We start from the raw sequence: 13,278 nt of genomic DNA on the forward strand, positions 1-13,278 counted from the left end.
CAGTTGTCACAAACCTGATTTTATGTTAAATCACACTAGGCACATGCTTGCATAGTGAATTATAGCAATAAGTGGAAACGTTATTTATTTTTTAGAAAGTAAGCACAACACTTTTGTCAGGAAACTTTACTAACTAAATTTATTCCTGTGCCTAGTAGATTTTCTCACTTTTGATATACTTAAGTACACATTATTTATTATTTTTACTATTATTGTTATTATTTTGCTGTTGCAAGCATGGATCCATAATCTCTTAAAATTGTAGATGCTTTTTGATGACCTGAAATCTGTCTCATATTTCATTAGCAAGCACATATATACACATATACACACATACATACACATACAGGGCTAGAAATTTCCAATATATATATGTATGTATGTGTGATATATATATATATATATATATATATATATACACACACACACACACACATGTAAAAAAAATGCTTTTGAGTTTGATTGCTTCTCTAAAAATAAGGAGCACTGGTTTTGCATAGGTGCCACAGTACTTTATTTATGTGTAAGATTGCTACTTGGCCACATAAATCTTAGCTTGTAAATACCTAATCTGGAAATGTCCTGTACTCTTGGGCAGTGCCTGGTACAAGAGCATAGACGCTTCTCGTTTGTTTGACTACGGCGTTGTTTTTAAACACTGTTGGGCTTTACAGCAGATAAGATAATGTGCTTGATAGGAGAGGTGGGGTGGACTTTCTAATCTTCAAATTAGTCTCAATTCTTAAATCCCTTTAAATTCTATGCAGTGATAAATGTTTTTGTGTTGAACCCAGTTGGAAGGCTCCACAAATACCTTGTGTTGCTGTGGTTTTTGCCTTTTCCTTTCAATAAAGGGTTAAGTGGGACAATGTATACATTGTTCTTTATTATAATCTAGTGCAGTACGTCTCCCCTGACTGCCCTCTTAGACTTTGTAGTTGTTTGTTGTCTGTCTATGTCTTTTTGGGTCACAGCAGGATTGGGAGCTTTGTATTCACACCTGCTAAGCTAAGGAGACCACTTTCAGATAAAATGATGTCATTAAATATTTTGGGTGAAAAGTGCATCTTTTACATGTTTGTCCAGTAATATACCAGCCAATACTGAAGCCAGTATAGTTCAATATCAGTTTATGCAATATTATGTAGACGATTAAAGGCACATTCAAATCAACATTTAATTGTGTGTAAAATATTTACTTATAACAGGGTAACAACCTTTTCAATATCCTTGTCAAATTTTTATTACCATTTCTGCAATTACATATTTTTTTCCTGTGCACCCAGAAAGGCTGAATTGGTTCCTACAGCATGATACACAGTGATTATTTGACCAGTGCAGGAACTTATTTATATACATTATGTTATTATTAATTTACTACAGCAAAGCAGATTATATCTATTATATATATATATATATATATATATATATATATATATATATATATATATATATATATATATATATATATATATATATATATACACATATACACACACACACACACACTCAATGGATGCTCGTTGACTGAAAGAAATATTCCATTTTGTGAACAAAATGTCATTTTAGGCAGTGCAGTGCCTAATTGCTGATCACACATATGTAAACATGACTAATATCCTTTTAATTTGCGTAATTATAGCTTTTCATTTTGTATTAATGGAAAAAGGCTGTTTGTTAGCACAACTTAAGTGAAGTACTACAAAGCTAACTTTTTGTGCTACAAACATACTTTTATTCTAGTATGTGCCATTTGGGCCAGTTGCAGGAATTATGGAGCATCCACCGAAAGCCATATGCTGTGTTGTAGATACCAATTCACTCTTCTCTGCATACTTCCTTAGGTTTGACAGATTTTGAGCAACTGTTCTCCCATCTTCTTTCTTCGAGACGTAAAATGTAAAAAAGAAAATGTGTTAAAGCATTTCATTCTTGCACTATTGCTTGTTTATAACTATGGGATAAAATAAACACATAGTTAGTGTTCTTCACAGAAGGTTTGGCTAGCCAGGAGACATTATGATGTAGCCAGGTGGGGGCAGTGTAATGTTTAGAAATATAACATTCTCTGGCCTAGATCACGAGTTGTGCGTTAGGCTTAAAAAGCAGCGTTGGCCGGTCCCAATGCTGCTTTTTAACGCCCGCTGGTATTACGAGTCTTGCAGGTACCGCTCACTTTTTTGGCCAGACTCGGAAATACCGCAAATCCATTTACGTCAATTGCGTATCCTATATTTTCAATGGGACTTGCATAGCGCCGGTATTACGAGTCTGACCAAAAGTGAGCGGTAAACCCTCTCCTGTCAAGCCTAGTGCCGCATTTAAAAGTCAGTAGTTAAGAGTTTTACACTGCAATGCCGTAGCATAAAACTCTTAACTAAAGTGCTAAAAAGTACACTAACACCCATAAACAACCTATTAACTCCTAAACCGAGGCCCCCCCCACATCGCAAACACTAAAATAAATATTTTTACCCCTAATCTGCCGAACCGGACATCGCCGCCACTATAATAAATATATTAACCCCTAAACCGCTGCACTCCCGCACCGCAAACACTATTTAAATATTATTAACCCCTAATCTGCCGGCCCTAACATCGCCGCCACCTACCTACATTTTTAAACCCCTAATCTGCCGTCCCCAACGTCGCCGCCACAATAATAAAGTTATTAACCCCTAAACCTAAGTCTAACCCTAATACCCCCTAACTTAAATATAATTTAAATAAATCTAAATAAAATTACTACAATTAACTAAATTATTCCTATTTAAAACTATATACTTACCTGTAAAATAAACCCTAAGCTAGCTACAATATAACTAATAGTTACATTGTAGCTAGCTTAGGGTTTATTTTTATTTTACAGGCAACTTTGTTTTTATTTTAACTAGGTACAATAGTTATTAAATAGTTATTTAACTATTTAATAACTACCTAGTTAAAATAAAGACAAGTTTACCTGTAAAATAAAACCTAACCTAAGTTACAATTACACCTAATACTACACTACAATCAAATGAATTACATAAATTAAATACAATTAATAACAATTAAATAAAATTATCTAAAGTACAAAAAAAACAAAAAACACTAAATTACAGAAAATAATAAAGAAATTACAAGATTTTTAAACTAATTACACCTAATCTAATCCCCCTAACAAAATAAAAAAAGCCCCTCCAAAATAAAAAAAAGTCCTACCCTACACTAAATTACAAATAGCCCTTAAAAGGGTCTTTTGCAGTTCATTGCCACAAAGTAATCAGCTCTTTTACCTGAAAAAAAATTATAATTCCGCCCCCAACATTAAAACCCACCAACCACACAACCAACACTACTCTAAAACCCACCCAATACCCCCTTAAAAAAAACTAACACTAACCCCCTGAAGATTACCTTACCGGGAGACGTCTTCACCCAACCGGGCCGAAGTCCTCAACGAAGCTGGGAGAAGTCTTCATCGAACCGGGCAGAAGTGTTTCATCCAGACGGCATCTTCTATCTTCATCCATCCGGCGCGGAGCGGGTCCATCTTCAAGACATCCGACGAGGAGCATCCTCTTCTTTCCACGGCCGACGACTGAATGAAGGTTCCTTTAAATGATGTCATCCAAGATGGCATCCCTTCAATTCCGATTGGCTGATAGAATTCTATCAGGCAATCGGAATTAAGGTAGAAAAAATCCTATTGGCTGATGCAATCAGCAAATAGGATTGAAGTTCAATCCTATTAGCTGATCCAATCAGCCAATAGGATTGAGCTGGCATAGAATTCTATCAGCCAATCGGAATTAAGGTAGAAATAATCCTATTGGCTGATGCAATCAGCAAATAGGATTGAAGTTCAATCCTATTGGCTGCTCCAATCAGCCAATAGGATTTTTTCTACCTTAATTCCATGGGTTGTGGTTTCAAATAGCAAACCTGCAGATATTTAATTTACAAAAAAGAACCATTATGGAGCAATTTCTCATACATTTATACTCTGTAGCTGGTATAGCAAGTTATTGGGAACATATTAAGGGGAAAACAATGTTACAGTGTACAGTCCCTTTAAATAGAGAACACTTAAAGTGAGCGCCAGATCAGCAGTGCACTACTGGGGACATAGCTAAACTGTTGAGCCAATAAGAAGAGACATATTTGTGTAGTCACCAATCACCAGCTAGCTCCCCATAATGCATTGCTGCTCCTGAGCTTACCTAGGTATGTTTACCAACAAACAATACCAATAGTGCTAAATATATTTGACAGCAGAAGTAAAATGAAGCCTCTCAAAATGACTTGCTCTTTCTCAGCCACTAAAGTTTAATTTTGACTTTCATGTTTATTTAATATAACAGCTATACATAGATTCCCTGGCACTTAGATTTCCTCTTTGATTTTATGGCTAAACAATGCACAGAATTTAAATGTGAGTCATTAACATTGTTAGATTCAAAGCCCAAGGCTGCATCTGATCTCTATCTAGATTCTGTAACCTTTGATGATATTTTATTGCTCACTTTATAGTCCACATATTAACTTTTCATATCTTGTGAAAATAGCTGCAAATCTATGCTACCACTGATGGTAAAGCCCATATAGCTGGTTGGCATCGGTGCATAAGTGAGAAAATCTAAATTCATTTAGGAGAAAGTGAATTACCTGCTAATGATAATTGTTTAGTTTGGGTACAAAATATTGTTTATTTTAGATTTAGACACACTGTTAGCTTTTGATAAATTTAACATTATAATATAATAACTTAATATTTTCAATCATTTAGTTATTACATGAATGCCTGTTGGTAACTATGTATTTAATCTGTGCAATGATTCTGTGCAGGTCACAGATGGTGAGGTGTTGGTAAGCACATATGCATCTCCTGATCGACCTACTGCTTGCATTTTGCAATGATCTTTCATACAATAGTAATGTTTCAGATCATTTTATTAATTTGTTAAAATGTCCCTTTAAAGATTAAATAACTTTTATTAGTTTATTTTACAACCTTTCTGATTTAATTAATAAAAACTTTGACACGTCAGTTTTGTTTTAAATATAGATTTGCCATTTGCCTGACAAGGGCTAACAGAGTCACACACACTATTACTGCTACAGTCTCATTAAATCACAATTATGGATTGCCAAATGTTGCTGCACCCTTATATCCGCGTCTTTGCACGATAAGTTATAAAATTGGCGAAACCATTTAGAGAGCAAAGATCTTTCTGCTCAGCCCCAGTGCTAGTTAAACATTTAAACATGTTTACAGTATTAACCCTGTACAGAGGTAAATGAATGTTCATAATCTTTATTTTTTAACACTTGTTGTAAATGCTTATTTCACAATCTCAATAAAAGGGTTATACAAACGTCATGGATCAGAGGTCAGGCACAAATTACTGCTCTTTGCAGTTCTATTCTGCAGATATGACAGAAAAATACAGATACAGAGTTTGGATTCCACCCAGCACCCTTCATGTAATCAGCTGCCAGTTAAATGCATGATCTGTACAAGTCAGTCATTGGTACCTAAGATTAATAAGTAACTTTAAAAGCAACCTAAGGTTTCTTTAGTAAAGAGAAGGTGAATAAATACATGCATGCAAAGAGGAAAATTACAAGTCACTAAAACATAACAAAAAAGCTTCAATGTATTCTTAACAAGAATAATTTTTTAATGTTATTTAAAAAAACTAAACAAAACACAATTCTTGTTTAAATTTGAATTTAAATATATATATATATATATATATATATATATATATACACACACACAAACATACACACACATATGTTGTGTACATATGTTGTGTACATACAAACACACGCACATACACACACACACACACATATATATATATATATATATATATATATATACACATGCACACAGACACACACACATATATATATATATACACACACACATGCGCAGACACACACATATACTGTATACATACACACACACACATATTTACACACACACACACACATATATATATATATATATAATCAATACAAATTTTTGCATAGAAAATTAGCACATCTAGGCAAGTTCACTGCTTGCGTTTTAATGAATATATATATATATATATATATATATATATATATTATACATGCACACAGACACGGACATATACTGTATACATACATTTATCCCCTCAAGTATGGGTATTAAATAACTATAATTCAAATGGAAGACATTCTACACAGTGATTGTTTGATCACTGTAGTAGCTCATATTAATCTGTCCCTAACTGACCTTAGCAGAGAAGATACAAGCGTGTCCTTAGACTCAAAATAATGCAAATGTTTAGTTTAAATACTTCTGCATTATTTTGTATACAGCCCTTTTGAAAATGTATTTACTGATATGTACTATGCATATGTGCAAAAATGAAGTGTCACTGTAACTTTAACAAAAAAATAATATTAAATAAAAATTAAAAAAGTCACTGCCTAACTAGTATCTGTAAGTAAGTAGATACATAAGGCTGTGCCTTGTTTATTGTCTGGAAATTCAATTAAAAATACAATAGAAGAGTTTAAAATATATATTTTTAGTGAAGACAATATCTTTTTTGCTTGAAAATACAGTATACATATAAAATAAATACTATTGTATACATAAATATTTGTATGTTTAGGTAATAATTAATTTCTAGTCTTTTTTTGCATATTTTTTCCAAAGTTATAGCAAACTATCAAACTTCACTGGCTAGGGTCTTTCGTTAAAATATAATAACCAACATGTATTAAAGGGAAAGTCTACCCCAGTATTTTTATATTTTAAACAGATAGATAATCCCTTTATTATCCATTCCCCAGTTTTTCATAACCAACACGGTTATATTAATATACTTTTTACCTCTGTGATTACCTTATTGCTAAGCCTCTGCAGACTGCACCCTTATCTCAGTTCTTTTGACAGACATGTATTTTAGCTAATCAGTGCTGACTCTACAGGGGTGAGCACAATGTTATCTATATGACACACATGAACTAGCAGTGTCTAATGGTCAAAAACTGTCAAAATCCACTGAGATTAGAGGCAGTTCAACGGCTTAGAAATTAGCAAATGAGTCTACCTAGGTTTAGCTTTCCACATAGAATAGCAAGAGAGCAAAGCAAATTTGATGATAAAAGTAAATTCGAAAGTTGCTTAAAATTGCATGCCCAATTTGAATCATGAAAGTTTAATTTTGACTAGACTGTCCCTTTAAACACAATATAAAATAGATTTACTGTATGTTTAATAAAGGTAATGTTACAGGTGCCAAAATGTCTTGCTATGTTAAAGGACCAGTCAACACATTAGATTTGCATAATCAACAAATGCAAGATAACAAGACAATGCAATAGCACTTAGTCTGAACTTCAAATAAGTAGTAGATTTTTTTATAACAAATTTCAAAGTTATGTATATTTCCACTCCCCTTGTACCATGTGATAGCAATCAGCCAATCACAAATGCATATACGTATAGTCTGTGAATTCTTGCACATGCTCAGTAGGATCTGGTGACTCAAAAATTGTAAATATAAAAGACTGTGCACATTTTTTTTAATTGAAGTAAATTGGAAAGTTGTTTAAAATTACATGCTGTATCTGAATCATGAAAATTTAATTTAACCTGAGTGTCCCTTTAAATTATACATAAACCTTCTTATTTTTCGTCTTTTTCTCTCTCTTTGTCTCTCTTTTCTTCCTGTCTCCCCTTTCCTCTGAATGTTTTCGTTTCTTCCCTCTGCTGCTTTTCTCTGACAGATAACTTTTTAATCACTTATTAACTTTTTTCTTCTATTGTATTGTGTTAAAATGATGGCTATATAACCGGACTGATAAAGGATATAGGCCTGGATTTATTATTCTGTGTGCGGACATGATTTTCACAGAGAAAACCTGTCCCTGTGCCTTTGGGGTTTGCTAGGTTCGCTACCAGAACTTAAGTTTGCATGAGCTTGTCAGTAATTCTGAATGAACAAATCCAGGTTGTCTGACATCTGCAAACTGCCGTTAAGATGCAGCCGTTGTATGGCTGGTGCTTCTTAAAGGGACAGTATACTGTAAAATAGTTTTTCCCTTAATGTGTTTACAATTGCTTTTTTTACCAACTGCAGAGTAAAAAATGTATGAAAATTAGCTTTTTAAGGTTTATTTCTGTATATTAAAGCTCGGATTTTGTGTTTTGAAGCCACAGCCTAATAAAATAGGTTGAGCTTGTAGGTATAATCAGATCTCATTACTGTATCACATTGTGCACATATACCTGCTTCTTTATCTTATATCTGTCCTTAAAACAATCACCAATACTTTGAGAGAACAATGGAAAATCAAAATTGTATTACCTTATCTATGCTTTATCACACTGGGAGTGTAATTTCTTCTGCTGGCTGTGTTTACAAAGCTTATCTATAGCTGGTACGCGCGGCCACAAACTTTCAGAATAGGTGGGGATACCACATGCTAAATTAACAATTTCAAATGCCAATATAAGGGGAAAGGAGCTACTTGTAAACAATTTAATACACTCCAGCAGGTAAAGTGGATCATTGGGAACAAATTAAAGGGGAGAAAATTTTTGAGTAAACTGTCCCTTTAACATTTGGTTGCATAAAAAAGGCCCAAAAGCCGCTTATACAGCTTCATAAATGGGGGCCAAATGGTCTGCATTTAGGAATATTATATTTTTCAAAAAATATTAATATAACAAATGAACACTTTAGAAACCCTAATTCCCACGTATGCACCTTTAAATATGTGTGTTGTATGGATATAGTATGTGTGTATATACACAACGTTAAAATATAGTTCTATGAAGCTAAAACTATAATGTATTGATTTAGACAGAACATGCAATTTACTTCTATTATCAAATTGGCTTCATTTTTTTGGTATCTTTTGTTGATGAGCATAACTAGGTAGGCTCAGAAACAGCAATGCACTACTGAGATTTAGCTGCTGATTGGTGGCTATGCACATATTTAATTTAGGCTTAGAAACACATTAGAGAGTTTTATTTTAACATTTGTATGTCCTTTTAAATATTACTGTACAAAACCAATTATTGCCTATAATCATTATTTAAACTTTAGTATTTTTGTTTGTTATTTCTGTAGCAGGATAAAGTAATTTATTAATGTTTATAAAAAAGCTGTGAGTTACTTTTGAGTTGGCACTCTGATCTGGTCCATACCATGGTAACCATATGTTTGGTTAAACAAACAAAAGAGTAATTATGCCCTCAAACTGGTACAACTTGTCTGTCAATGGCCAGTCACTTCTCTTTTCTTCCTTCTGTTTGTGCAGGTATGTAGATCAGGAAGATTGAAGGGCATCCCTTTCACAGCATGAGACATTTAATGGAAATGAGGGGTGAAAACACCTGTTAAGGGTGTAACCTCTCTTAATCTCATTTTTTTAAAACGCCAATTTGCTTTTTACATAATCCAAACACTGTAATTAATTCTCATCTGGTTTATAGGGAATACTGTTGGGAGAAAGAATGTATATGGTTATAGTTGCCAAACAGGTTTAAATGATCAAACAGGTCACTTTTTCCCAACAGTATAGTTACTCCATGAATTAGTCTTAATCTATATGAAGCCGAATGCCTAAGCTATGAAAAGGCAAACAAGAAAATCACATACATCATTCTGAAGTGATCTAATTTGCATACAGAATTGTCTAATGGAATGCTGTTTTATTAGCACATATACAAATCTCTCAGTATATACATACTGAGGGTTACGTTGTATAATCCAATTAATTATGAAATTCAGTTTTCTATTTAATGTTAATACCGCTCCAAATAAATATGTGTGCAATATGAGTGTTTGTGAGTTGTGTATCTATCACAAAAACACAACTTTAATTTAGCTACCTGTGTATATAATATAGCTATAATATAGAGGGTAGTCAGTAATTAAACTGCTTACATTTCATTAATAGTGGTCTATATATCTACACTGCAACTGTGAGAGAGATTTTATACATTTAAATATTAATCCCTTAATGACCAGCGATGTACACTGTACATCGCTGATCTTTCTGTGGGGCTTGTTTTTTTCAATAGCACGGTTTTGCCGCCGGTGATGAGACCGCGCTCTTTCCGGGCGCCTGCAGCAGGGTGGCTATAATACCGCAGTCTTGCTGCTGGCGGTGAGACCCACGCTAATACAGACAGGAAAACCCTTAACAACCAGCAATGTACTTTATTTGCAAGTTGTTGCATGATTAAGTTTCGCTTCTTAGTATTACCGCTGTTTCTACTTCCTTTTTATTTTAATTTTAACTGTCTTTAAATGATTAATCTCTCCCCTCCTGTTTATATAGTAAAGTATTAAATGCACAGTGAGATAAGTTTTATATTTTGTCATTTTTATTATTGTGTATTTTTCTATTGTTTCTTGGTAATCACATTAATTTTAAATATTTGCTTACTTTTATTTTATCAATAGATATCTGCAAGCATTGAATGACTTTAGCATAATGACAGCAGAAGATTCAAATGATATGATGAGTAACAATTCCTCAAACATGTCCACATCAAATGTTCCTGAGGGAGTTTCTGGAGCACCAAATGAAGCAGCACTGCTAGCACTAATGGAGCGTACTGGTTATACTATGGTCCAAGAAAATGGTCAGAGAAAGTATGGAGGTCCACCACCAGGCTGGGAAGGCCTTCACCCTCCACGTGGTTGTGAAGTTTTTGTGGGCAAAATACCCCGTGACGTTTATGAGGATGAACTAGTCCCTGCCTTTGAAAATGCTGGAAGGATCTATGAAATGCGCCTGATGATGGACTTTGATGGTAAGAATCGTGGATATGCCTTTGTGATGTACACCCACAAGCATGAGGCTAAGAGGGCTGTAAGGGAGCTGAACAATTATGAAATTCGGCCTGGGAGACTCTTAGGTGTTTGCTGCAGTGTAGATAACTGTCGGTTATTTATTGGAGGGATCCCAAAGATGAAGAAAAGAGAAGAGATATTGGAAGAAATTTCTAAAGTGACTGAAGGGGTTCTTGATGTTATTGTCTATGCAAGTGCTGCTGATAAGATGAAAAATCGAGGCTTTGCCTTTGTAGAGTATGAAAGCCACAGAGCTGCTGCCATGGCACGAAGAAAGCTAATGCCAGGAAGAATCCAACTGTGGGGTCATCAAATTGCAGTTGATTGGGCAGAACCAGAGATTGATGTTGATGAAGATGTGATGGAGACTGTTAAAATTCTTTATGTCAGAAACCTAATGATTGAAACATCTGAGGATGCAATCAAAAAGATCTTTGGCCAGTTTAATCCTGGATGTGTTGAACGGGTTAAAAAAATACGTGATTATGCTTTCGTGCATTTTGCCACCCGAGATGATGCCGTTCAGTCCATGAGGAACCTCAATGGCACTGAACTTGAGGGATCCTGCATAGAAGTCACTCTGGCCAAGCCTGTTGATAAAGAACAGTACACTCGTTACCAGAAAGCTGCTAAAGGAGGGGCACCTGCCACCACTACAACCACCGAAGTGGCCCAACCAAATTATGTTTACTCTTGTGATCCATACACCCTAGCATATTATGGATACCCATATAATGCCCTCATTGGTCCGAACAGAGATTATTTTGTCAAAGGTTGGTTAATTTTTTTTATTATCAGTAAACAATTTATATTCTTGTTTATCTTGGGGGACTGGGCAAGAAGTAAGATTACATATGTTCTTCTAACATAATAAGCTACTTTAAATGTATGATTATATTTACTATCCTTGTTAATATATTTTTAGCCAAAGGTAAACATTTAATATAATCCTCAGACACTGTAAAATACTCAAGCATAATTTACTTGTAACAGAATATGACTTTATACAAAGTAAACAGTTATAAGTAGTATATAATTATGTATTTAAAGTAGTTGCATTTTCACTGTATACATAATTTTTTTCAAACTCTACACCTGTCCTTGCTTTCAGCCTTCAAATTAAAAAAGAAAATAATCAGCAAATCTTCTTTAAATTGACTTTAAATTCCATGTGAAATGTGTTTTAACCCATTTGATTCCAGTAATGACAGCAATGAATGCAGTTCAATACATCCCTTGCCTTATCGTTCTTTTTTTCTTTTTTTTTTTTGGTTTTAAATAGCGTTATTGGTAATATAATAATGCGGTACAATAATATAGAAGAAAATATAAATCAGAAAAATCAAATATATGAAGTAAAATAAGAATTGGTGGTCAGAAAAGACCAAATTAAACATAGCAATCGTTTGAATGTCACTCATGTCAACTATTGTCATAATGAATAATTAGAAATGGTCTCCTGGGTCACAACTTTCAACAGTGTATTGTCTACATCCCTCAGATGTCTTTCTTTAGTGTATGAGTATATGGGAGCTATAGCTGCTAATCTTAGATATAGTTTAACTCCCTTTATAACACTTTGTGTATATGTTGATTAAGTTGCGTGATTAAGTTCGCCTATTTGCTAGTGGAGTCTAATGAAACCTATTTTGGTGAAGCTAAATATTCTTAATGAGTTTAACACCTAATAGAAATTTGCTTAGATATATGGGCTCCTATTAATTATTTTATGCAGATTTTAAGATTTTTTCTTTTAAATGTATTTTGTTCTGTCTAAGAAATGACTAAAACATATTAGATCATCTGTATTAAAGGGACATGAAACCCACATTTTTTTCTTTCATGATTTATATAGAGAATACAATTTTAAACAACATTCCTATTTACTTCTATTATCTATTTTGCCTTATTCTCTTGGTATACTTTGTTGAAGAAACAGCAAAGCACATGGGTGAACCAATAACATGAGGCATATATGTGCACTGCAGCCACCAATCAGCAGCTCCTGAGCCTACCTAGGCATGTTTTTCAACAAAGGATACCAAGAGAATGAAACAAATTAGATAATAGAAGTTAACTGGAAAGTTGTTCAGAATTGTATTCTCTCTCTAAATCATGAAAGAAAGAAAACATTGTGTTCATGTCCCTTTAACCCCTTAGTGACCACAGCACTTTTTAATTTTCTTACCGTTTGGGACCAGGGCTATTTTTACATTTCTGCGGTGTTTGTGTTTAGCTGTAATTTTCCTCTTACTCATTTACTGTACCCACACATATTATATACCGTTATTCTCGCCATTAAATGGACTTTCTAAAGATACCATTATTTTCATCATATCTTATAATTTACTATAAATTTTGTTTATAAAATATGATTTTTTTTGCAAGTTATAGGGCCATAAGTGCAAGTAGCACTTTGCTATTTCCAAACCTT

The 13,278-nt window shown here is 33.8% G+C and overlaps 1 protein-coding gene across 5 annotated transcripts in view; it reads left to right on the forward strand.

Moving 5' to 3' along the window:
* The window catches only part of RBM47 (RNA binding motif protein 47), a 165,544-nt gene that overhangs the window by 108,339 nt on the left and 43,927 nt on the right, over nucleotides 1-13,278 (forward strand). For all 5 annotated transcript variants that reach the window (XM_053704033.1, XM_053704036.1, XM_053704037.1 and 2 more), the window contains one exon: nucleotides 10,452-11,617. In XM_053704033.1, coding sequence (XP_053560008.1) covers nucleotides 10,483-11,617 — 1,135 coding nt within the window. In that variant the 5' untranslated portion in view covers nucleotides 10,452-10,482. The remainder of the gene's footprint in view (nucleotides 1-10,451; nucleotides 11,618-13,278) is intronic.

The sequence above is a fragment of the Bombina bombina genome, chromosome 2 (genome assembly GCF_027579735.1).
Source record: "Bombina bombina isolate aBomBom1 chromosome 2, aBomBom1.pri, whole genome shotgun sequence".
NCBI lineage: Eukaryota > Metazoa > Chordata > Amphibia > Anura > Bombinatoridae > Bombina > Bombina bombina.